General features: G+C 42.7%; 1 protein-coding gene across 3 annotated transcripts in view; it reads right to left on the bottom strand.

Moving 5' to 3' along the window:
• Nucleotides 1-25,876, bottom strand: part of RUNX2 (RUNX family transcription factor 2) — a 155,482-nt gene that overhangs the window by 73,351 nt on the left and 56,255 nt on the right. For 2 of the 3 annotated variants that reach the window (XM_069805600.1, XM_069805599.1), the window contains 3 exons: nucleotides 17,762-18,069; nucleotides 10,944-11,100; nucleotides 5,408-5,512 (listed from right to left, as the gene is read on the bottom strand). In XM_069805600.1, coding sequence (XP_069661701.1) covers nucleotides 5,408-5,512; nucleotides 10,944-11,100; nucleotides 17,762-18,069 — 570 coding nt within the window. Of the gene's footprint in view, nucleotides 1-5,407; nucleotides 5,513-10,943; nucleotides 11,101-17,761; nucleotides 18,134-25,876 lie in introns of those variants that run through there. The other variant, XM_069805601.1, reaches the window with a different exon arrangement.

The following is a 25,876-nucleotide window of genomic DNA, read 5'->3' as shown; positions in this document are numbered from 1 at the left end:
CCTTTGACGAGGAACACTTGAATCGTTCCACCAGTTTCTTACAGCCTCTGGGAACGCTGAGGAGCTCCAGTCCCCAACTGGTACGGTTTGGTGAAATGGCACGTTCGCAAAAAATCAACCAGAAGCAAATGATAGTGAGTGAGACTATGATGTCTCGCGTTTTACAACTGCAAAAAGGACCTGGTGATGTACCGCTGAAATCAGAAACACCTCAACTCTTTACTGGGGACCTCGGCACAGGAGGTCAGGTCCCAGCCTGTAAGTGGACCGTGGTCATGCTCCAGTATGCTAACAACAGTCACAGAAAAGAACCTAAACTCCATAGCATAGCCACGCTGAACATTTCTTTGGCTGTATAATCACATTTTGCCTCACTTCTTACAAAGGGGCATTATAATGCAAACGTTAAAGCTTTACAAAGTCATTTAGAGCAACTTGCAAACCGCCAGACCGCCCACTCTGCCTTCCTCTGCTCCCACTTACGCCGGGAGAAATCCGGAATAACCCAGCCACTCTCAGTAGAGATTCGTCACTCTGAACGGCACCAGGGCGAGTCACAGATTTTCTGACTTTGGTTTGGATGAAAACCCAGGACTCGTTCATCGTACCTCAGGGTATTTAGCATTGACTTTAATTAAAAACCTCCTCGCCGGGCCAAAATGCATGCAGATGCAAACTTCCGTGTTCAGTGTCTGCAACGCATTGCTTGAAAAAAACTGCGATGCCACATTTACGGCCTGAGGTAGATGCACAACGTAGGACCTGCCTGTAAAATTTCCTCTTGTTCTGCAAACTCTCTCTCTCTGCACTGCCCCAATTTACCACAGTGCAAAAAACCCACAGCCAAATCAATATATTCTTGGGAAGGAAGGGGGGCTGGCAGAGTGGTTTTTGAAGGCAAGCCAGAGAATATTCTAAACGGGGGACACACAGCGTGTTTTAACTGCTGTGATAATTCTGCATAAAGAGATGTTAAGGATCTAGCTCCTTGCTGTAGCATGCCATGTGTCCCTGAATAAAATTACTGCCATGCAGGCTGTTAGCAGAGGAATGCGTAAACAGACAATGTATCCTTGCATCAGTTCCACAAAATGTTGCACAACACAAATGCCTCTCGATGTGTCATTTCCTGCTTGGCCACCAGCCCAGCTCCTGACAGGCAGTCAACAAAAAAAAAAAAAAAAAAAAAAAAAAAGGAAGAAAAAAAAATTAAAAAAAAAAACCCACCCAAACCCTGAAAGATTTAAAGCTGTTCTACTCCAAAGCACATTCCACTAGCCCCAGACTTATCCCTCCACCCTCTGCCTTTGAAAGAAAAGAGGGATAACTTCCTAAAAACTGTTATGGTTTTAAGTCGAGGAATCTCAAAAATCTCAATCACTTATCTGCGTTTTATAAGCTGGGTCGGCCAAACAGTTAATACAAAGGCTGAGCAGAACCTCTCTCTGGCTTTCGCTGGCTTCTGCAGTGTGCACAGACAAAAAGGCGATGTTTGCTCATACCTTTCGTCACGTGCGCACCTTGCAAGCTGCACCAGCAGAGAAATATTCGGGAGCTGAATGAAATAGAGCAGTTTTCTCCTACTGAAACGCTTCAGTTCAAAGCTCAGAACTACTTTGCCACTCATGCTGATAAAGAAAATCGTGGTCAGTGACTTTGGAGACCACCTTTAACTAGAGATGAACTGAAGTCTTTGGAAGTCAGGCAAAATATAAAAATACATAGAATTCTCCACCCTCCTTCCTCATGATTTCCCTCCTGACTGGGTTTCTACCAAAAGCAGCCAGAAAGGAGTACATGTCTCCTATTCAAAAGGTACCACCATTGAAGGGTAAATCATTATTTCTGTATTTGTAATGAGGTAAGGCAAAGGTATTAAAGAGGGGCTTAGGTAAAGGTTTGGGGGTTTTTTGTTCTGTTTTTTTCTTCTTTTAATTCCTTTACAGTGGCCTTTTGCTATCTGTTGGTCAGTTATGACCTCACGACAACTTACTTCTCTGGAAAACTTCTTTCAGCCCTCCCAACTGGAAGGCAGCTCTGCGGGCTAAGACATGCATATGGCAGAGGTTTTATCTTGGATATGAGGAGAGAAAAATATCTGCAGGATTTCCCAATGATTCCCAAAGATCTTATACAACCCTGTCTCCAGACTCCATCACTCAGAGTCCAGTGCGCTCTCTCAATCCCGCACACAGACTGTGCAACACAGTAGATGTCCCTGGATGGTAATTAGACAGACTGAAATAGATAATTAAAAATAAATAAATCTTTTCAAAGGAAAAATCACTAGAAGACCTTTTCTCATATAGAAATGGGCAGGTTTTCCTAATAGAGCAACCTGACATCACTGCCTCTATTAAAATATTTTAAAATAATAACAGAGAGGCAAGGCAGCAAGCTTCTACAAGCATATGTTTAATACGACTAAATGGCACTTACATTTCAGAACCTGACTTTCTGAAGTGCTGAGCATCCAAAACACCAACTGGAGTCACTGCATGCCATGACTGTTCAGCACTCTTAAAGTCAGGCTCTAAATGACTGTGATATCTGTCATGGTATTGCTGCTGCTCCTACTGCTCCTGGAAAGCACACAGCATTCATTCGCTTGAGTCAACTTGCCAACAGAAGGTCAGAGTGCCTTGCCTATAAACAAGCCTTACAAATTCACGATCTAAAGCATGATGTCATGTCTTAAAATGATAAGCTGGCAACAAAGTAAATGACATTTTGTAAAGATGTGCATAATTTTATGTTTACGCTACTTAGAACGAAGGTTCTAATAAGTCATCGGTTGTGTTCCTTTAAAGGGAAGTTTTATAACTGAGATGAATCACAACTGCAAAAGATCAAAGTTAAAAAACATCAATGATGCCATGGGGTACTTTTTAATCTTGTAATGAATGATGATCATGTGCTCTTATGAAGTTGGTCCAACTGCCAACGCCAGATGTGTATATTAAGAAAAAAGTTGTTTGTGATGTGACAGCTCTGGTTGAGCTGCCAGAGAAGAAAACTAGGATAACATGCTTGAGATGTCGAGGTGAAATACAGATCCTGGCAGAGAGGGGCACTATTTGTCGATACATAATTTGTTAAGAAAAACACATTTGCTATCAGAGCCGCTCCTTGACTTGAATTCCTTATTGCCCCCAATCACCTAATTTTCCTTATGCAACGTCAATGCCAGATTCACTTCTTGAATGATTACTACCAAACAGTCATAAATCTACACGAGTGCAGAGGCTCTCCGAAGGAAGCAGAACTTCAGTGAAACTCCGACAGCTCACTGGAGCTACTCTGTCCCTGAAAATTCAGGTTTAATAACTAGTCATTCTGGAGGTGTCATAGCTTTGAAAGTATCAGACTGCAATAACAAAACTTGCAGAACAAAACCGACCTCAGAGTAGAGCTTCACTAAGTATTTAGCCAAAATATTAAAATTCAGATGGACATTCAAGCTCAAATTTGGCTTTCTTTAAAAAAAAAAAAAAAAAAAAAAGATGAAGAAAGACACAGTAACTCCATCTAGGCTATAAGAACTAAGTTACCGAGCATTCCTAGGTTCAGCTATTCAATGAGAATAGCAGACAGGTATCACACACAAAGGCCTTTCAGGTCTAAACTAAAAAACTCCAGCAGAACTTGGAAATCTTACTGAGTTATATGAACACAGCCTCCTTTTTATCCACTGATCACCAAAATGGTTAGTCCGAACACAAAGAGGTTCCCTTTCTGTGCTACACAGCGTCGTCTACACTATCGTCTGCATCGTTTTCAAACCGCTCTGCTCTTTCACAGCGGTTGTGTCCTCTGCTGGGACATTTCCCCTTTTGCAGATGCCTCAATACATACATGGAAGCAGCCTCCAAATGGGGATGGCTAAATGATATATCACTTATTCCCTGGGTTTTACTCCATGAATGCAGTTTGCCCAGTGTCTCCAAGTAAGCTACACGGAGCACCAGCTGCAGGTGAAAATTATAAATGGGAACTGATTCAGCTCGGGAGAGAAGACAGAACAAAAATCCCCTCGCTGTGACAGATGGACACTTCAGCTCTGAGCAGGTAGCAACGCAACTATCTACGTAATGAAATTTATCCATAGCTACTTGCTTTTTCTTATCTGTTACTCGAGGTGAAACTCTGCAGCCCGGACAGTTCTTAGAGAAGGCATTTCAGTTCCCGTCTCTCAGTATAAGAGGTGACACTGCAGCGTGTATTAGCACGAGAAACACTTAACTGCATGAATTCTGTCTACATCTTTCTACTTATTCTGCCTTTGTGGTATTTTAAACAAAACTCCATGAAAGCTCCTTAAAGATCTCATTTGTATGTGCAGATCAAAGGCAAAATAATTATTTGAGATGCTTCCATTATAGGGATTTTTTTTAATGTGGTTATTCATCAAATAATTCTTAATCTCTAAATGTAATTTAAGTACAGCTATACCTGGTTAATCCAATCAATTTAGAAAGAGTTGTTCTAGTTAGATTAAGAAAAAAACTCCAGAACTGGCTCATCAGTAATACCCATACGATGTGAGACGGGTTACCAGCTAAATGTGCTAGACAGAGAGACAGCCGGATAAATCATGATGGATTAACCAGACTTCACTGTATCTAAAAATAAGTGCTACCCATAAAACTGCTAGAACATGACAAACCACAATTGTCATAAAAATATAGCCAGCAATCATTGCAAATAGATTCTTAGTTAGGAAGTTAGGAAGGTGCACTGCTATGAGATAAACGTGCCGAGTGAAAATCTGCTGGACTACGTTTAAATAAAATGTACTTTCTGTGCACAAATAAGAAACAAAGACCATGCTGTTGATATGCTGGTTTTTATCTTTCTTTGGCCCCCAGGGGTCTATGATGAGTCCATAGCTGAAAACCAATTTCAGGTATGATGAGATTAACCAGGTGCATTAATTATCTGATGGCAAAAGAATTTAAGGGCAAACAAAAAGGCACTATATTATATATTTTCTCTCTGCACTAGGACTGATCCTGAAAGATCCCTCTCCTATTTTGTTCTAAACGTCTTCAGTTGGAAGCTTACACGAGTTCAGGGAATTCAGCATGTTGCAGGATTGTGTCTATTATGCCTAAATCAGATTATATATAAATACAGTGGGTTTAGTTCTCATTTACGCTGGCAGATAATGTATCAAGACCTTGATGTGAATGAGAATCAGGTTTGTGATTGCCCAAATTCAGCCAAGCACTTAAGTGTGTGTTTAATGCAAGTACGTGTGTGGTCCAATAGACTCCGAATTAAGCATGCGCTTACATATTTTGCTGAGCAAGAACCAATGTTTGACAAAGATATATATTTCATTTATGGGTCTCTGTTAAACGAAATTAAGCAGACATAAGTGCAAAAATAAGAATATAATACTCACTTCTTGGCTCCCTTGGCCCATCCACTGTAACCTTTATAGCTCTGTGGTATGTAGCGACTTGGGGGGGATTTGTCAGGACAGTTATTGTCAAAGTAAAGCTCTTCCCTACAAAGGGAAAAAAACAACAAGGAATGAGTGATTACAACATGAAAACAGTCACATGCATGTTCAGTAAAGAATCAGAGACGTTTAAAATTATTCCCTGTCGTTACCACAATCGTGAAAATTAAAAACATAACTGACCATAGGAGTTTTCCTCCCCTTCAGTTTTACTCTATGTCAAGAATATGTCCATGTGTTGACAATCTAAATGTTTCTTATTTAATAATGGGTCATCATACAATGACAGAACAAAAGTGATTCACTGCTGAAGACAAGCCAAATTCTTTGCTGTATTGAAAGTGGTGTAAATCCAAAGCTAGTCAGATAATTTAAAAATTTACTCCAGTTTTGCAGCTGTGTGACAGAGAGCAGAATGTGGCCACATGTTATTTACTTCACACAGTTTTATCATTTCATTTGTTTGACTTGACTACAATAAGATGAGGAAAGAATATATTTTCCTCCTGGGAGTCATTTTAACAGGGAATCAGTGTCTCCTGTCCTTCATATGCCAGGGGTAATACGATGATATCATTATTACTGGAACACACTTTTTTCCCCTACATATATTCCATCTATGAAATACTAAGAAAGCCCCCAGCTTTCCCATGAGGGTGAGAAACTGCTGTGTGCATGCACATTGCTATCGTAAGTCTGCATTTTTTTTTTTATTTTCCAAAGTTCCGAGTTCATGCAGAGATTGCACAAGATCTTCCACAGCCTTTAGCTGAATGAAAACGTTAAAAAGAAATAAATAAAGGGAGCTGCCTGTGTCTGAGCGCACATTCTCACAAGGCGCTGGCCCCCGTTCGGGAGACTCACTGACAGTTGTAATCTGTTAGATATGCAACGGTTAGTCATGTCAGATAGTCAAAACTGAAAACTGTTTCAAGACAGGAAAAGGTGGGCGTACAACAGTGACTCAATAAAACAGTCAGCAATCTTCGGCCTTCGTGCTCATTTAAGCTGCTACTTTACCAGACACTTAAAACTCCTTTCCCCCCCCCCCCACCCTGTGTGTATACATGCATTTTTGTTGCTAGGGCTTTTCCTCTTGCTGAACTCTGAAGGAATCCAATCAAGACACAAATCTTAAACAATATGTAACAGCACAAACTTAATGCAGTTTTTCCGAGCCTAATATAGAACAGCTTATATATAAGGCATAATACAGAACAGGGCTTTGGCTGTCAAACCTAGTAATTGGTCTTTCTCTCTGGTCCAAGTCGTATATCCCCCAAACCTGCCTGAGACACGCATCATTTATTATCAGGAGTGCAACTTCAAACTGTCTTGGCTATATTTTTCACGAACTAGAAAGTGACATGGATTTTCTTTTAAGGAAATATAACTGTCATCTAGAGTAAAATGAATTTCCAGGTGTAGTGGCGCTCCAGCTGTGCCCAGCTCTCTGAGAGATGCCGGTTAGAGGGAAGGTCAGGACCCGGCCAAGGTGCCAAAATCTCAGGAGGCTGAACTCCATCTCAGTGGAAATGCGTGGCTGAAGGTGGCCTTCCCCCGTTTCACTGGGAAATGGATCATTTCTCAGATCTTTCAAGAGTGATCGTCGCAGGAGGAGAGTTTGCTGTACGCAGGACGCCCAGCCTTTGAATTCAGCCTATTGCTTGGAGATACAGAATTCACCAGGGACAGGTTTAAGGCCTCCTTCGGCTTATCATGTCAAAAAGTTCTGACTGTTAAATTGCAGGATGATGACATTCAGCTACCCATGTAAAATCAGTGGAATATTATTGGTAACAAAGATACGAAAGGGATTTCCCATATACCTTCGAATGAAGAATTTGGCCTGCCAATGCTACCGTTCTATTTATACGCCAAATCAGTATAAAAGTCTATCACGACTAAAACTTAACAAAATATACTATTGGTAAGACCCTGTAAAATCATTCTATAGAAAAGCACTGCAAGATTTTCTACACTACCTCAACAGGATACAGTGGCCAGAAAAAATGCATTCCTCAATATCAAGAGCTACGTTTTGACCTCGCCTGTGAGCATTTCTAAACTGTCACCTCTTGGCCAGCCCAAGCTGAGCAGGTAAGCAACTAATTTGAAAGGGAAACTGTTTTTGTTCCCTAACTGGTACTCTACCAAACCGAAGCACTGATGAAGTAACACTGATGAAGCCCCCTCGCGCTCAGTAAACAATACATCGCTTCATCGCAGGGAGCTGCGCGGCCCTGCCAGTGCACTCAGGTTCCAGAGCTTTCAAGAGATGATTTACATATTACAGGATTGAGAACAAAATAAATTTTTAAGGTCCCCTGTTTCGGTGATGCTTATGCCTGCCACAGATATTTCACAGATATCCCTCCTCAGTTACGAAATCCTTTAATGCACTTTTTATCACCTTTTTTTATTGCCCTTAGTCATTTCAACTATCCACTTTTAGAGGCTAAAGACTAATTGTAGTTCTCTTTTATTAAATTCCCCAGCCAAGCAGTCATCTGGCACTATTGCTTCAGTGTGTCTAAACTGTGCATTCTTTGTTATTCACACATGTGAGCCCAGCTGACACAGGAGGACGAGATGGACATATGCTGAAGCACAAGGCAAACCCCAGAAATTAGCTTGAAAGGAGACTCGGCAGCTTGTGCGTGTTGCATATTTTTTCAGTTAGATGCTAATGTGATTAAAGTATCAGGACACAACAAAATTAAGGTTATGATCCTTTGCTTATTGAAGACAGGAATTCTTTCTTCTCTGCGCTGTGGATCGGGCTTGTAAAAGTGAACTACTGCCTGAAAACCACATACAAACAACTTCTGCATTCACATAAAGCACCCCGGTTACTTATTCTTATGAATCCAGAAAAGGTGTTTGAGAGAAATTATACAAACAAAAACGTGAAGCTTCTGTCAGGCAAGCAACATTAATATGTATAAAAATCAAGTTTCTCCATTGAGCCATGGGAAGCAAGAAAGAACGTGGGAGAGGAGGTGAAGTGGTAAGTTGATGATTCAGACTTCACAATCAAATTTAGAGATACAGAGATCAAAGAGCGAGCTGTTTAGAAAGATGTAAATCTAAAGTCAGGAACAGGTGTGGATTAGTTTCTCGCCACCGAAAAATGATTTCTTTATTACTTTTTTTTTCCTGTTCTACTTCAAGACCTGTATCTACCGATATTTGTCTACGTAAGGAGCTTTCTCACTTCTGTTTGCAACTACTGCTTTCTTTTCCTGCTATTTTAAGCAGAGTTCTAAAAATCTATCATTAATGATAACTCTTTCTCCTTCTCTCCCTCTCTCTCTCTCCCCCTCTCTGTTCTAAGTCTGGAAGACAAGTCTGGACCAATTTCTCCATCCTGCCTCTGGCAGCAGAATGCAGCATTTCAGATCCTCCACCGAGTCCCGGCTGCTTCAAAGGAAAAGCCCTACTTTCTTCCGTTAAGATCATAAGAAATATAGGGGGAGGGGGTCAGCTCTGTTTGGACATAATTACACTTCATCAAAAGAAGCTTTCTTCATCTTCCATGCGTGAAAAGTCTGCAAGCAGTTAAGTCTGTCTTTTTTCTTCCCCCTTTTTTTTTTTTTAAATATAAAAATTGCTATTTGGGAAACTAGCCAAAACTCAGAAAGCCAATATAGTAAAACAGTGCACACCCTTTGTTTTTCTTTGAAGTCTCTTAAATAAATATGTTGAGGGTTTGAAAAGTACACTATCGCTTTTCCATAGATTCTACTCAGATTGATCAGAGAAAAAGTCTATTCCAAGTCTGCTAGATACAAATATAAATTAAACTACTGGAATCAAATTTTAGGAGGTTTGTGTTTGTATGTGTCTGTAGCCGTATCTACTGAGGCTTTATGCCCTCTATTTCATTTCCTACGCTTTAATAAAAAGTATGTATTATGGGTTTCAAATGAAATTCACAGATCAGAGGTAGTACATCACATTTCAGTTCTTTTTCAGCACTACTGAAAGACTGATACACTACTGAACTTTTACTGTAAGGCAGCAGTAGTGATGGAGCCAGAGAACTTTCAAACCTAATCCATCAGCAGAATAACAAAGCAGACTGGTTTTTTTAAAGAAAGCAAGACAAATGGAAGACATAGGTAACACCTTATCCGAAAGGGCAATGAACTCCATATTTATATTGCATTACTGTTGCAATAGTTACTCTGTCTTTCAAGTTATTCTTTATTATTAATACTTTTAAAGCTGTAAAATGATAAAGAGAATTGTTAGCCACGTCACCAAAATAAAAAATAGCCACTGTAAGCCACGCTTATGGACTCACTTTCATGAAGCACTTGTAAAAGTGTGCCAAGTGATTTAGACTATCTAGGCCTCTGTCATGTGTTTAACTTTTTTGTTGGACAAATATTCTTTCCTTCCTTAAGATGAATTACAACTGCTTCCTAAAGAATATTACTGTAAAATTAGCTTTATTGCTAATTTCCCAACACAGTTGTTCAGCTTCTATTGCTTTGTTTTGCCCTATGCAGAGCTAGTTAAAAAAATTAATAATTACTTCAAATACATGAAGGAAAAAAAATGTAGGTTGAATCAATGACTGATATAACAAACCTGCAGTAAAAACTGAAGTGCCAGCTTCCTTCAAGCTATCCTTTCAATCATTACCTGAAATTTGAAAGCAGCTACAAGAATCTTAAAGAGGAATTCTGGCAAACTTGCAATGATTACAAAGGCTTTCTATGAGTGCAGTGCAGTTTCCAGATTATAGGAAGCTCCTAAACAGCTGGAAGACAATGACAGCACTCTACATCTTCAAAAAAAAACCCCAACCTGAAAGTTACCCTGTCATTTAAAGTAAAGGTTAAATTTTGTTCAAGCCCAATTCATAAAAAGTCAACCAGTTTACTAAAAAGAAAAGTACAGCTTATTTCTGCAGGTCATATGCAGTTTGATCGTAAAGGGCAGGGAAGTCACTAGAAAGCTTTCCACCAATAGCTGTAAGCCTTTAAAGATGTAAGCCCTTAAAGAATATAACCCATAGCACATGTAATATGCAAAATCCCCTTAATTACAGGTCTTCTACAACAACTTCAGAAGCAGCTCTACTGCTAAAGGGAATTCTCCACCTCTCATTGCAGTGGCCTGAGATACACTCTCTGACTCCACGTAACCCAGATCACAAATACCCCCATCTCCTTCCACCTTTGCTGTGGGATTAAAATAGGGAAGCAGGTATTCTGTGAACCATTTTTCACAACTGGCGTCTCCTAAAAATGTACAGACGTGAGGAGTCAGGAAAACTTAAGAGAAACTCTTAACTTGGCTTGCACAAGTGCTGACGTTTGCAAATAAAACATGCATTCATCCCTCCAAGTGAAAGGCCGACAGCGACGTATTTACAGATTGATCAGTATTTCATTGCAAAGTAAGTTTGACGTCTAGACATTGTTTTTACTTCATTATGGACACGTAAAATGCAGCGGCCTACCTCTTCCACTTCTGCCCACAAATCGTAAGTCATTAAATCTGGCCACCTGGTTCTTCATCACGGCAGAAGCGTTTCGCAGCTCTGCAGAGTAGTTCTCATCGTTTCCAGCCATGACGGTGACCACGGTCCCATCAGGCACTTCTCCTAAGGCCACCACCTGTTAAAATGGGAAGACAACCACAACTCATGAGGCAACACTTTGGAAACGCGTGTCTCCATCCCAGCTTTGCAGCCTGCCGTGCTCATTACGAAGCTCTGCGGCAGCTTCTCCAGCCCGCTGTGGTGAAGAGTCATGTATTAGCTGAACACAGAACAAAGTGCCACATCAAACAAAGAAACATCTTGTATTGTCTCCCTTTCTCAAAGCCTAATAGGGAGTTTCTTCTTTGTTACAGTTCTTCAGAAACATTCAACATCCTTATGTAGAGTGTATGGTTTAATGCTTCCTGAAGGCCAACTTTGTTCTTAGCAACCAGTGAGCAGCGAGAAAACACGAGGCATGGCTCATATCCATAAATTATGTGCAGGAACACATTTGAAATGGAAAGTTAGAAATTACTATTAGCAGCCTTATCACCCAGGTTCGGCTCTACTTCTCCGCTGGTTCCACCCATCACCCTGACCCCAGAGCTCCCCAGACTTCGAGCTAGAGAGAACCCCCCCGCCGTCTACCCATCCCAGGAGTGGCACCGGGGGCATGAGGAGAGAAAGCTCTCCACCCAACACGCTGCTGCCACGGAGCGCTTTATGGCTCCAATTCAAACCCTTCGGATGCAATACAAAACAAAGGCTGTATTTCCTTGCAGGCATGTAAATTTTCGCAGCGCTCGCAAGAGTCGCATGTGGTTAGCGCTGATACCTCCCTCAAATTCCAGGATGGGTGAACAGAAGATATCAAAGTGTTTCTCCTTACATTTCAGCTGGCTGATAGTCTCGCTTTCATGCTTCAGTGGTTGTGTAGCGCTCCAACATCTGATTAGATAAATGCCACAGAGCAGACAGCTACTGTCTTCTAATTCAAAAACACCAGGGATACCTACAGTGTTACTGCACTGTGACTTTTTGAAGTAAAACCAGACAGGAATACTAGTTACCAGGAAGAAAATACACGTTTCTTCACATGGCGTAAAAAAAGCCCACAAAAGTATCAAGAAAATAAATTCCTCCTGCCCAGTTAGCTAATACTGATGCTGGAAATAAATTTAAAACAAAAAGAGATTCAGAAATCTTGCATGGCTGAGCTCAAACTTGAAAAAAACCCGTACTTGAGATACAAAGCCCATCCCCTTGCAGTTTCTACCAGTTTACATGGTCAGATAGGACTTTTTATATTCTTCATATAAAGAAGAAGAATAATTTATTCTGTCTCCTGAAATACATATTACATTTTGTCATAAGCCCTGCCTGAAATGTCTTTCCCATAAATGATCCTAGCTGAAACTAACAATTGCAGGTTGCACTGTAATATTAATTAAGTGGAAAGAATGAGGAGTTCTGAATATATAGGGAGAACATTATGTGGCCCAGTGCACTGTGCAATGTCTCCCCAAAACAATAAAAATTAATGACAAAGGTATAAAAAATCTGAAAATATTTAAAATAGACTGTGTTCCTGAAAATTATAGCTCATCTTATTTAAAAGAAATATTGAAGAGAAAGAAGAAACCAAGGCTGAAACGCTGTACAAAAAGGTTCTACTGGTGCTTTTCTGTTTTTCCATAAAACACCAGGTAACACCACCCAAAACTGCAAACTGAGTTTTGCCACAAACTACTGTGAGGTCTCGTCTATCAAGCAAATATTTTACTTTAAAGTGAGATGAACGTCCCTGAACATAAAAACACAGGAACCGCCGTTGTGGATAAGATCTGAGGTCCCACTAGCTCAGTGCCTTGGGTCTGACAGCAACCAGGTCTGACGCCTTCAAAGCCAAGTGTAAGGAATGATAAATAATAATCAAATATCAAGTAATAATCTGCTGAACAGATTATAGAGCTGACTCTAACCCTTAACAAATGGATATTGGCTTAAACTCTAAAGCGTGGGGCTTGAGACTACCTACGAAACACTCCCTTCCCAGTTAGCGATAGACCATGTTATCTCTGGACGGTCTTGCCACGCACATTAGCGTCCAGGGGAGTTGCAAGCTACGCTTCTTATATCTCACAAAAAACCAAAAAAAAATCACATTAACTCCAGAAACGTGAAGAAGCCGAGAGCACAGGAGGAATTGTGAGTCTGCCAGGGGCCTCTGTCTCAACCCGGTCTCCTGAGCACGCGTTCAGCTTCCAACACCTGGGCAGGAGGGAGCAAAACCTCTTCAAAGGGCCCCCCCGACCCTCCCTTGCTTTTCAGAGGTTTCCTCTCTAGCCTTTCCACTCGATGATGTCAGTTCAATTTGTCAGCTCAGATATCAGCCCAAGACTGCACGTGCCGCTGCCGGAGTCACCGGGCTGATCACACCTAATCAAGAACCGCATCGTTACTGAAACGCACCGGCTTTTTGATGCAGTGTGATGCAATATCGCTATTCGTCTCATTAGGAGAAGACTGAAGGAAGAGACAAACCGAAATCAGAGGCCAAAATAAAAACTTTGGCTAATAAGAGAAAGTCCCATTACATAGGAAGCTCCCCTGCTATGCAACAGGAGGAAAATACTTGTTCTCTTCGTGATTTCATACTTTTTTGCCGTGAAACACCAGAAGACTATTGCACACATCCATAATAGCACTGGTTAGAAAAAAGCTTGGCAAAACAGGCTTGAAACCTGGAGAAATACACATAATTTTGAGAATTTTAGAAAGTAACTTTGCATACTGAAAGACTGTTGGCATAAACCTTGATTTGGTGATTTTATGCCATGTATCAATCCAAAGTTATTTACATATTCTTAGAAAGAGGATTGTAAGTGCACTGTGAAATGAATAAGGACTGAGTAAAAAATTAAAGATTAAAAGTGGCCACAGCGCACATTCCTTACCTATTCTTGAAACATAAATATCTCTACTATTTCAAAATCTTTATTTTCCACATTAAACTACCTACACACTTTAGTGATTAAAGGTAGATTTTGCTTCTGCTTTTTTTATAACTAAAGCTCAAGAAGGTACATGAAGTCAGATGAAGCCACAAAATAAAACCAAACCAATTCATACAAGTTGAAAATAACTATGTATTTTTTGCATAACACAACTCTCGTCTGGTTAGGCAACCTGTTTGCCCAGTTTCGGTCCAGTGGGATTTGAACTGGCCAAAGTATGTACCCTAAAGACGGAAGTTATAAGCACGAAGCAAAACTGCTGTACAACAGCAGGTACTAAGACTTTCTGCAGAGTAAAATGCTTGTTTCGAAAAAAAGCTAGCGCACATGCTAAATAGTTCCTCACAAACATTGATATCTACCACCTCTTGCGAAACACTGAATTCAAACAGCCTCTGTGTGTAAAATCTTCCGTACTGAGAACGCGTTTTCCTGAGATTGCCAAAAGTGCATCTGATACTATTAAAAATATTTTAATGTTCTGTAACTTAAAACAGAGTAAAACTGAATTGCACTACTTTTTGTTTCAAAATATACATCTGGGCTGACAATTTATACAGCAGGTTTCAGCTTGAAGCTATTTAAAACAGCTGAGTTATAAACTCTGAAAATTGGGGTTTGGAGGAGAAATGCTGACAGACCCTTAACTACTGTGGTGCTACTGAGGAGAGGTCTTAGACTTCACGTCCCTTTTTTTTCCCCTGCCTTTAGGTCCACGAAGGCTCTTTGCTACTATCAGCATCATACAGAAGCCACTTGTAACAGCTAACGTGGCATTTCGGGTCTTTATGACTTTCAGTAAAAACTCCCAGGCAGACACATAAGCAGAAGGCCAAATTCTGATGACTCTACTCAAATAAAAGACCGCTGGGTATTAACAATAAGAAGTGAATGTGATTTGGACCCAGCTGCACAATATCTATTTCTTTTATGCAGAATATCACTAGATAGGTAGAACTATATTAATAGGTAGATGTCTAATACTCTTCCCCCCAAAACCAGTTTGCATTAACAGTCTTATTAGTTCGTACACTCAGCAGGGACTCCCTCCCCAGTGCGTGTAAATATTAATACTTAAAATTCAAATCTAATACTAAGCCAACATTATTTCAAAAACTTACAATCAAGCCCAGCACTGTTTATAACATACTTCCTCTCCTGCATATGATTAATATCTGTTTTTTTTAAATTAAAACAGTGCTATACCCAGAGTACTTTTTAACTAGAGATCTCTGCGAGAGAATTATGACACACTTAACACACCACTCAAAACATTATCATCAACATATTATTTATTGCCAATAAAACTTCAAAAAGTGTGTTGTCTGTGAGCTATTTTACTTTCAAGTTACTGTTTAGCCAATAGAGCCCAAATCTGTCTTTTTTTCCTTTTCAGAGATAATTCCCACTCTGTTATATCACAGTCAAGTGTTTCACTGTATGATACATGCAGCTTCTTTAGTCTCAAAGTACTGGACAGCTGCATGCAAGTTACCTTTGAAAAATGAAATTTTTTTTTTTAAATTCTCAAGATTATTTCAATGGAGTTTCAAATTAATTTACCAGTAAATTAGGGCATATCTATCTTCGGCATATTTTAAAAAGTACGCATTGCATACTGCATATGAAAACAGATGCACCCAGAGTGGAACGGTGCAAGGGGCGATGCCTACTCCTGATGCATCAGAAAAATTGGTCATATCTATACCTCCTCCCCGTTAGCAGTCAAATATAGGACCCAAATATAAGACATGTATAAATATATATATGAACACAAGAAGACTGGGAAATGCTCTAAACCTTTTTCTATCCTTTTATCACACGTAAGCATTCTCACTGTAATAATATTCTAAATACTTTAGTATCTAGTTTAGATCTTTCCCTTATTCTAATGAACTGCGACCGCATCCTTTGAATTGCTGTAAGGTCGAAGGCTCAGACGTTTCTAACGAAAACTGCCATGCGAGTACGATAATGTAAGCGGTCTCATGTCCCTTCTATAAAGAGTAACTATAATACCAACTTAATCCAACGCTCAATTAAATTATAATCACGATTTTCCGAAAGGTCCTCCTCCTTACCCCGAAGCCCCTGTGAATCAGAATCACCGGGATCCACACCTAGAGAGCCTTTGAGCGCTAACGCCAGGTCACGAAAACAGAAGACACCCCATTTTTCTGCCATTTCTACTCAGCCCGACCACCGTGACCTGCACGAGCGGGCCCCAGCTCCCTCACGCAAAAGCTCTTTACTCAGCTCTCATCTGCACCCCCGTAACATTTGCGAAGCGGAGCTTCATCTTTATCACCCCTCGCTTTAACGCCAGCTCATTTAACCGCTTCTACTAATTTTTTCCTGGATGAACGGCCGTGATAACACGGCTAGCAATTGGGAAACGCGAGCACAAGGCGACGTTCTGGAAACGCGCTGGGCGAGACCGTTTCCAAACTCTTCTACCTTTTGAGCGATTATTTTTCACCTAGCGGGTCTGGGACATCCCCCCCCCCAGCTCCAACCCCACACCCCACCCGGTCAGGTGCCGTGGGACACCCCAGCCACCGCCTTCTCCCAAACGAAGCCCACGGGAGAGAAAACTCCAGGGGGAACGCTTTTCCAATATTGCTAGGGGAGGAAAAGGGTTTGCTTTATAGCGCAATTCTTGTTGTTATTATTACAGTTTAAAAAAAAAAAAGAAAATCTTTTCCCCTCATTAGCGCGCCGTGGGGATGTAGACAGAAAATTAAAAGCAGCATCCCCGGTGCAGATCGGGGTGGTATTTATTACTGAAACGGGCGAGCCCTGCCAAGGGGACCGTCTTCTGGCCAGACACTTCCTCGCTTGTCCACCAGGAGAAGTGAAGGGGCCCCGTCCCGTGTGTGCGTCCCCCCCAGGAGCCCCGTCCCCCCCTTCCCAGCCCCATCTCGACTCGGGCTGCCTCTGGGGTAGGGGGGGCAAAGCTCCGGCGCCCCCCCCCCACCAGCACCTTCAGCCTGACTCTCGGATCCCAGAGCCCCCCCCCCAGGACACTTCACAGCCACCCCAAAACCCCCAGTCCCACCCCCGGGAGCAGGGAGGGAGGTAGGGGCACCCCCCTAGGTGAGGTACTGGTTTTCTCAGTGGGGGGGCACCCACGTTGCACCCCCACACTGAGCTCCGGCAGATGGGTGAAACCCCCCATTCCTGGGGTGGGTTTGTTTTTTTTTTTAAAGGAAAGCCCAGGAGAAGGGTCTGTGGGGAGGAAGGGGTGTCTCTGGGGGTTCTAATGGGGAGGGGGGGGGCACAGGACGAGTGGGGGGGGCACACACGCCGGTACTGCCCCGCGGGGATGGAGATAACGGGATGGCTGCCGGGGGGGGGACACACGCACTGTGTGGGAGAGGGCAAGGGGTGCATGGGGGGGGACGGGGACACACAACACACTGAGCAGACACTGCAAGAGCAAGACATTACGGGGGGGGGGCACAGGAAGCATAGCGGGGGGGTAGGGAGGCACTGCGGGGGGCGCACAGGAGGCACTGGAGTTAGGTGGGGGGGCGAGGAGGACGTTTGGCGGGGGGGGCACAGGAGACACCGCAGGACTTGGGGGGGGGGGCAGAGAAGCCCCTGCGGGGCCGGGGGGGGCACACAGAAGCGTCTCTGAGGGAGGAAGCACAGCGGGGGGGGGGGGCGTTAAAGGCATCCCCGGGCGGCTGCGGGAGAAGGGGAGGCGGGCGGTGTGTGATGGGGGGGGGGGGGGGGGCTGTGTGATGGTGGTGGTTGGGGGGGGGGGTGTCTCACCTTGAATGCCACCGGGAGGGTCTTGTTGCAGCGCCAGTGCGAGGGCAGGACGGAGCAGAGGAAGTTGGGGCTGTCGGTGCGGACCAGCTCGGCGGGGTGGTCGGCGATGATCTCCACCATGGTGCGGTTATCGTGGGGGCGCAGCCGGGGCACGGCGGCGGCCGCCGCTTCTTGCTGCTGCTGCTGCTGCTGCTGCTGCTGCTGCTGCTGTTGTTGTTGTTGGGCTACTACGACCGGGCTGACTTCGCTCATCTTGCCGGGCTGCAGGCTGCTGGAGGGGGGGCTGAACCTCCGGCTGGTGCTGGGATCTACGGGAATACGCATCACAACAGCCACAAGTTAGCGAATTGGGGGGCGGGGGGGGGGGTTAAAGGGGGGGGAGCGGTAAGGGGGATCGCTGGAGGAGGCGTGTAGTGGGGGGTGGGGGTTGTAAAAAAAAAAATAGAGCGAAAAAAGGGGTGAATGAAAAAGTGGAGGGGTGAGGATAAGGGGCGAAAAAGCGAATCGGGAAAAAAAAATCAAAACAGGAGCGGATTAAACGCACGAGAAAAAAAAAATAAAAATCTCAGTCTGTTTTTGTTTTGCTTTGGGTTTTTTTTTTTTTTTTTAAAGAAAGATGGACGGGGCGGGGGGCGATGCCGGTCTGGGGGGCGCCTGCAGCCCGGAGCAGCGAGGAGACAGAGTCTGGCTGTGGGGTCCGGGGCTGCCCCTCTTAGCAAAGCCCGGCTGGAAACTGCATGGTCCCGGCTTCTGCCCAGCTGCAAAACGCTGCTGCTTCTCCTCCTCCTTCCTTCCTTCCTTCTTGCACAGTCTCTCTGCTCTTTTCCCTCCTTCTAGCCACCGCTTCTTCCCTCAAGTGCTTGAATTTTTTTCCTTTTTTTCTTCCCCTCCCTGCCCCGTCCTCTTTTCCTTTTCGGATTTTTCAAAAGGTTGTCTCGGGAGAAGTAAAACTCGCGGCTGGTTCAGCTTCCTGGGCTGCTGCTGTTGGCGGCCGCCAGAAGAGGAGCGGAGCTCTTCAGAGCCGGAGAGGGGGTGTTCAGGGGAATGTCCCGATTTCCTCCGAAGAAATCTTCCTCCTCCGGACCAAAAAAAAAAAAAAAAAAGGGAGAAAAGGAGCAAACAAAAAAGCCTCGCTGGGACAGAGGCGAGGAGCCGCTGGGCTCCCCCGCTTATTGCCTTTGGCTTCAGGAAGCGGGAGCTCGGGAAGGGGCTTGGGAAAAGTGGTCCTCCCCCCCCCCCCCAAAAAAAAAGAAAAAAAGGCGCTCCCGAAGTGATTTCGGCGTGGAAAGAAAGTTACGGGGGTTGCTGGGGTGAGGAGGAAAGTCACAGGACTAATAATTAATAGAGAGACTTTAGCCGGTTCCTTTGGGAGGATCAGGACTTAAGAAAAGTTGAACTTTCGGATTCCCAGGGAAAAAAAAGCGGGGAGCGTAGTTGGAAAAAAAAGAAAAAACACAAAACCAAAAAACCCCAAACACAAACCACCCCAAAACAGCCCTCCTTAGGCTGATTTCTAAAATATGACCAAGTAAATTCTGGGAAAAGGCAGCCTCGGTGCAGTCCGGTCCTTTTAATTAAGTCGCTGCTGGATCCAAGTCCGTTGAGTTGAATAGGCTAACAAAAATCTTTCTTTTTTTTCCGCCCTTGATGAACAACAGCAGCAAAAAAATCATTAAAATGTCGGTTTGTTTGAGTTATTTTTCTTTCTGAAAAATCGGGTTAAAAAAAAAAAAAGGCAACCAAAATCAACAAACTTCTTTTGGGTCCCAAGAAGTTGAGGTCGGGGAAGATGAAGGAGCCGGGGAAAAAAAAAAAAAAAAAGCCACAGTTTTTTTGTCCTGAATGTGGTTTTTGGAGGCTGGGATTTCTAATGATTAGGTTTTTGTGGTTTATATATACAGGACTCTCTGGCTAAGGCGATCATTATGCTGATGAGAGTCAGCAGCACGTGGTGCTTCAGTCCTCAGACTTCTGCAGCCTTCAAAATAAATAAAACAATGTGCATCCCCCACAGGAGGAGAAACTTTGCTTTAAGTCGCTCTCACCCACGGGGAGGGGGACGGGAACGGGGAAGGGGGGGAGCAGGAGACGGTCTCCGATCTCCACTTCTCTCCGGGTTTTTTCCATTAACACTTTTGGGCTTGTTTGTTTAAAAAAAAAAAAAAAGGCATGAAAAATCTTGTTTGCAAAAAAAATAATAGTAAGAATAATCTGGTGCCAAAGGGTTTTTTTTGCTAAGACTCCGGTAGTCTAAAGCCTAAACCATTTCCTTGAATGAATGAAAGCTATAAAACCCCCTTCAGACTATTAAGGTAAAAGGAGTCTGGTTTGTTTTCTCCCTTAAAAAAAAAAAAAAAAAAAAAAAAAAAAAGGGCAGATCTTATTAAAAACAATTTACATACCCAATAGTAAAAAAGTGTAAACGCCTCCCAGCGCAGATAACAACCTATCACAACCCTCCCTCTAATTTCTAAGGCTTTACTTCGACTTGCTACTTCCACCTTCTTGTAAAAAGTCGGCGCTGCGTGTGTGCTCCTTGCTCGCCGCCTGTGTGTGACTCGGGGCGGTGTGTGTCTGTCTGTCTGTCTGTCTGTCGGGGGGAGATATGTCCTTTTTACGCAGCCGTTGCAAACCCTAAATCCGGCTCCCTGACCCAGCAAGGGAAGCCGGCTCTGTCCTGCCAGCCCCTCCGCAAAAAAGCACGGCGGAGCAGCGCGGCCGCCCCACGAACACGGGACACGGGGGAGCGGGGGGGGGTGCGTGGGGGGGGGGGGCACGAAGAGACACCTCCGGGGCTCTTTCCGCGCCCTCCGCCGGCCGGGCCCCCAGCGCTGCCCACCGCCCCCGCCCCCCCCAAATTTCTGCTCCCCCAAATTTCTGCTCCCCCACCCCACCTTGAGGGCAACACCCCCCCCGGGCTCTGCACGGGGGGAAGGTGCGTGCAAAGGCGGGCTGCAGCGCTGCTCCTTCCGTATTTGATTTTAAAAAATAATAATAGGAAAAGATGTGAAGTTCGGTCACAGGGGAGAGCTCTCGCTCCGCGCACCGCGGCTGCCGCCTCCGCCCCGCTCCGCGCCCCGCACCCGCGGTGCCGCTACTGCTCCGCTCCGCCGTCGTTCCCACGGCTAAAACGGGGAGCGGCAGCCCCTGACCCACCGCCTCGCAGGCATCTATAGCCTCTTCTTCCCCCCCTCCTTTTTTCCCCCCTTTTTTCTTTTTTCCCCCTTTTTTCCCTTCCCCCCCTTTTTTTCTTTTTCCCCCCTTTTTTCTCCTTTTTTCTCTCTCCTTTTTTTTTTTTTTTTCCTCCTTGTCCAGCGTTGGAGGGGCTGTGGAAGTTTTCTATCGCGCGGTCGCTGTGGGTAACACCACAAACCCCTCCTGAGCTCGCCCCGCTTCTCCGACAACCATAGGGATCTGCTTTTTTCCCCAGAGCGGCCACAGGCATTTCCAAAGGACAGTTACTTGCCACCTATAAGGACTAGCATATTCAGAAGCTCTGGTTTGCTATAGTTGCAATACAGAAAACGTATTTTTTCATAATTATTTTGGTAAAATGTTTATGACCGTAGGTTCTTTTGCCCCCCCCCCCCCCCCCCCGCCTTTTGCTGGAGGGGAAATACATTCCATTAGAGCCATTCCAAAGGTGCTAGAAAGAAGGCAAGAGGTTGTCTTATATCCAAATACTATATAAGCCTGACAATCATGATTTATTTTATTTCAAACAAGAAGATACATTTCCACTTTTAATTAGTCACACTAAAAGTTTTACAGTCACCTCTCTTCCTACTAAAATAAAATAAAAAGTTAATTAGGATAAACTAAAATAAGTTATTGGAAGCTACCAGTGTAAGGTCACTTAAAATAGTCCATGGTTATTTATAATGTCGAAATAAAATTTTCCACTGAACGCCCTAACAAAGTTTCAGGTATCTGGCACAGCTGATTTTCAGTCTCCGTGCAAAAATATCTTTCTGCTGAACATTCACACATTTAACAGCAACCTACTACAGCCTGGAACAGATCACAGCTCGCAGCACTAGAATTTTATTTAAATGGTAATGGACAAATTAATAAAAGTACCAGTAATGTTTATGGACCTGCATAAAAGCTGGATGGGACTTTTCAGAAAAAGTAATTTATGTTATGATATATATAATCTGGAACGTTGGCTTGGATTTGGCTGAAATGGAGAGCAACCCCGCTGCTCGGCTTTCCTCAGATTTTATTTCAGAACTTCTCGGAATTTTAGCACTGGTTGCAAAATGGGTCATATTTTAAGATGTTAGAGAATTGTAGGAGGTTAGTGAAAAAATGTGCTTGCATGGCAAATTATGTCTCAACAAACACCTTCGGATCCACTTTATAAAATAGGATTTTTGTTAGTACGGCTACGTTTGCTGCTATTTCAATTGTCTTTTAGCTTTTTCACTTTTAACTATGTTATGAATACAGCCATAATTACATTGCTTTTGGACAAAACGGTAATGTTTTAAAGAGCACTGAGTTTGTTTACTGTTACATTTATAAAACATGGGCCCAGCACACTCCTGCTGTAAGCATTCTATGCTCAAGATGAAAAATAATTGTCAGATTTGAAAGATTCTAACCTGGATGATGTTCCCTAAATAAACAGGTTTGATGCCAGTTTGTTGGGCTGGAATGTGCTGTAAATACGACGAATACAGAACTTATTTTGAGCTTCTCTATATATGTAAATAGTCCTCGTGAAACGGGAATAAATGAATGGGTTCACTGGGTTTGTTATTGTATTGGATATTTTTAGTCAGAGCGACTACAGCAATGTCAGCAATTATTACTATAGTTAAGGACTTGCCAATATTCTCTTTCCAACATCTACCTTCTCAAAGTTTTCTAGTCACTCGTGAAAATGTGCATTGAACCAAAATGTGTGAACTTAAGCAAGCTTAATGCTAGAGAAGGTTTTTGCCCAAATTTCCATTCATTTCAGTAGGGGCAAGATAAACTCCAGTGTCTCTTGGCAGCGCTTTACTTTCGCTTTGGTTGCAAATTGACTGTTTGCCCAGCTATTCTTTGCTTTTTCTTAAGTATGACAAATAGTAACTCTAGATTTGCACGTTATTTGGCCTGTTAAGTAGGCATGTGGTAATGAGTTCTGTAACTACAGCATTCATGGTCAGACTATGGACTACTATGGTTTGTTTAACTACTGTGTCCCTGCCCCATTGATTTATGGCCCAGATAAAAGAAGATTCTTTGTGTCCTGAAATTAGTCGAAAGCATTTAATATTTCAGCGCCATGCACTGTTTTTTAGCATTTATAGTCCCTGATACAAACAGAAGCATAAAGGTTTGAAAGACAGGCTAGAAAATGATTACATTAAAAAAAAAAAATCATTCTTGAAAGTTTTACTTTTCCTCAACAGTATTTTCAGTAGGAACTGAGGACCGAGAGCTGAGACTCTTGCGTTCTGTCTCAGGATTTAGTGCTGACTTGCTCTGTCACCTCGGACAAACCTTTCAGCCAGTTTTCCTTCACTATAAAATGGGGTACTAACTATTACCATATACCTTTTGAGATATAAAAATCTGTGTTAAATTCTCAGAAGTCCAAAGATTAGCAGGGCTCTGCATCTGTAAAGCATACCGGTAATACCAGGAGAAAAATTCTAAAAGCTGGTGAGAAACCTGCCGTGTCACTACTGAAAAATTGTCGGCTTTTCCATGGCACGCAGTGAAACGCACGTTATACAAACAACAAAGTAAATAGTTACTGCTTCTGATTTTTTTTCCTAGGTGATGTATTTTTCTGCTTCTCTAATAAGCATGGACTGCAAGCCTAGGTCTCGGTCCTACCGTAGGGTTCTCCCATTTCCCTCCCTGTCTGCAACCTCTTATGCCCCATTGGAATTGCACGTATTTCAACGAGGTTTAAAGCAGCAAATGACCATGTCATCATTGCAAAGGAAAGAAACGCGGGTCTACCTGTCATCTTATAAGGGCATTTGAAAGAGAAAGTATGGACTGTGCTTTCTGGCAGTAAAAACCTGAATGTGTAGTACGATTAGAAAAATGTATGGCCTGTCATTTTCAAGTAAATTTTTTTTTTTTTGCTTGCAACATGCAGACTAAAAATTAACTGTAGAAAGTTGTTAGTGTCCTCACAGCTAGGGACAAACTGTTTTTTGCATGGCAAGACTGACTTTGTCCCTTTCCACTAATCCTCCTCTCAACTTAGTGTAACTAATTTCAGAATGAGGAAAAAGTTGTGTTTTTTTTCTTGAATGAATTCAGATAAAATCAGCACGTTGTTTTAGAGATATAAAGGCTAAAAAAGGAGAGCTTACATTTTCTTTTCTTTTTTTTCCCCCCTTCTTTCAGCATATATAAAACCAGCATGAGCCAGAAACTTCACGGTTATTTTTTCTGTTGACCTCAATGAAAACTGGTTGCCTTGACTAACTGTGGGGAAAGTGGGTGGTATAACTGTTTGTAATTAAAAAGGGTTTATACATTTGGAACCTTGCAGAGTCCCTAAATTTTGCACGCTGGTTTTTAAGAGACTAATGAAGTGCACTCTGGCCAGATACAAGCTCCATAAAGCTCACACAGAAGATACTACAAGATGTAAGTCAGTCCCAAGTGGGAGAGGTTGTTTTTAATGCTCCCAACCGCAAGCACACCACCAGATCCTTGCATTTACTCTCTCAGTGTTGCAATGGTGAGGATTCCCATTGTAAATCTATTCTCAATAGCATGAATGGCAGAAAAAAAATTCAGGCAGATTCTTTGTTAATAACATAAGTGTTGAAGCAGAAGCAATAGAAAAACACCAAATAGTGATAGACTTGTTCTAAAAAGGATGAAAACATACAACATGGAAAGAGGTGGTGCAGTCTACAGGAGTGAAATAGAAGAGGAAAGCACATGGTAATAGCAAAGGTAGGGTAAACGTAACGGCCACAGCAAACCAACTCTTTGAGGAACTATAAAAATTAGTCTATTTTTGCCCTTTCTTTCCTGAAAATTCACTCAAATGATGAACTAAGCATAGTCAGCCCAGACCAGAGGATCAAGAACATAATCATATTTATGGTATGACATAATGTAATCCTGAAAATGCTGAGCATAATATACGTGTGCCCCACATTAGGTGTGGCCTTAACACCTTGGGCATGTGGAGCATAACACGGGATCAATCCCTTAGTCGACTGCCGTGGAACTGGCGGCCAAGTGACAGGAGACAACACCATCAGTCCAAAACCAAGCCATAAGAGCAGATGACAAAACATTAGACATCACAGGAATGATTCTCTCTAGTAATAAAAGACAAAGATCTGGCAGAAAAAATATTATAGGTGAAGCTGCCAGCAGTATCTGCAGTTAAGCTTGTCTACCACTTTCCAGTATAAGACCTTGTTTTCACTCACATAACGTTGCCAATTTTTAACTGTTCAGGATGAGCTTTTCAATCCTGAGTCTGCCTCAAGCTGAATTTTTTGGAAACTTCCAGCAGAAATACTTCTGCTGCTTCTAAGATCGGCATTAAGAGAAAACACATTGTTTCACAACAGTTTAAAATTTCTTAGAATCATCCCAATATCTATTTCAGAGCTGGGATGAGAAGTTTTACTAAGTAGGAGAGGAATAAAGAGGCAAAATCAGATAAATCCCTTTTGTTGCCCTTGACCAAAAGGATCCACCCGAACTTGGCCGAGTTAGAAGTTGCTGAAAATTGTTGAGGTTTTTCTTGCGCGTGCTCAGTACAGATGGAGTAGCTGGCAGCTAAATTTTGCAAAGCCTCCATAGCAGCGCTGGGCTTGCTAGACTGGATTGGATCTGTACTCAGCCTAGTCTGACCAATATTCTCCCTGACAGTAGGCTGCACTGTTTTAGAGGAAAGGATAATAAACCCTAGAGTCAGCAGATAGATACAGGATCTATTCCTCCTTTCAGGTCTCATCCTAGTTAGTAGTAGCTTATAAAATATGATCAGAATGACTGTCAGCAGTTCAGTTTTAAATTGTGTCTATTAGAAGTCTATATTTCAACCATAAAAATTCCTTACAGGCTGAAATCTGGCTTATACTCTCAGTTCAGAAGTCTAAATTCTCTACAGATTTTTTTAAATAGTCT

The sequence above is a fragment of the Haliaeetus albicilla genome, chromosome 18 (assembly GCF_947461875.1).
Source record: "Haliaeetus albicilla chromosome 18, bHalAlb1.1, whole genome shotgun sequence".
Taxonomy (NCBI): Eukaryota; Metazoa; Chordata; class Aves; order Accipitriformes; family Accipitridae; genus Haliaeetus; species Haliaeetus albicilla.
Note: the sequence above shows the minus strand (reverse complement) of the source record. Positions and strands in the feature narration are given on the sequence as shown.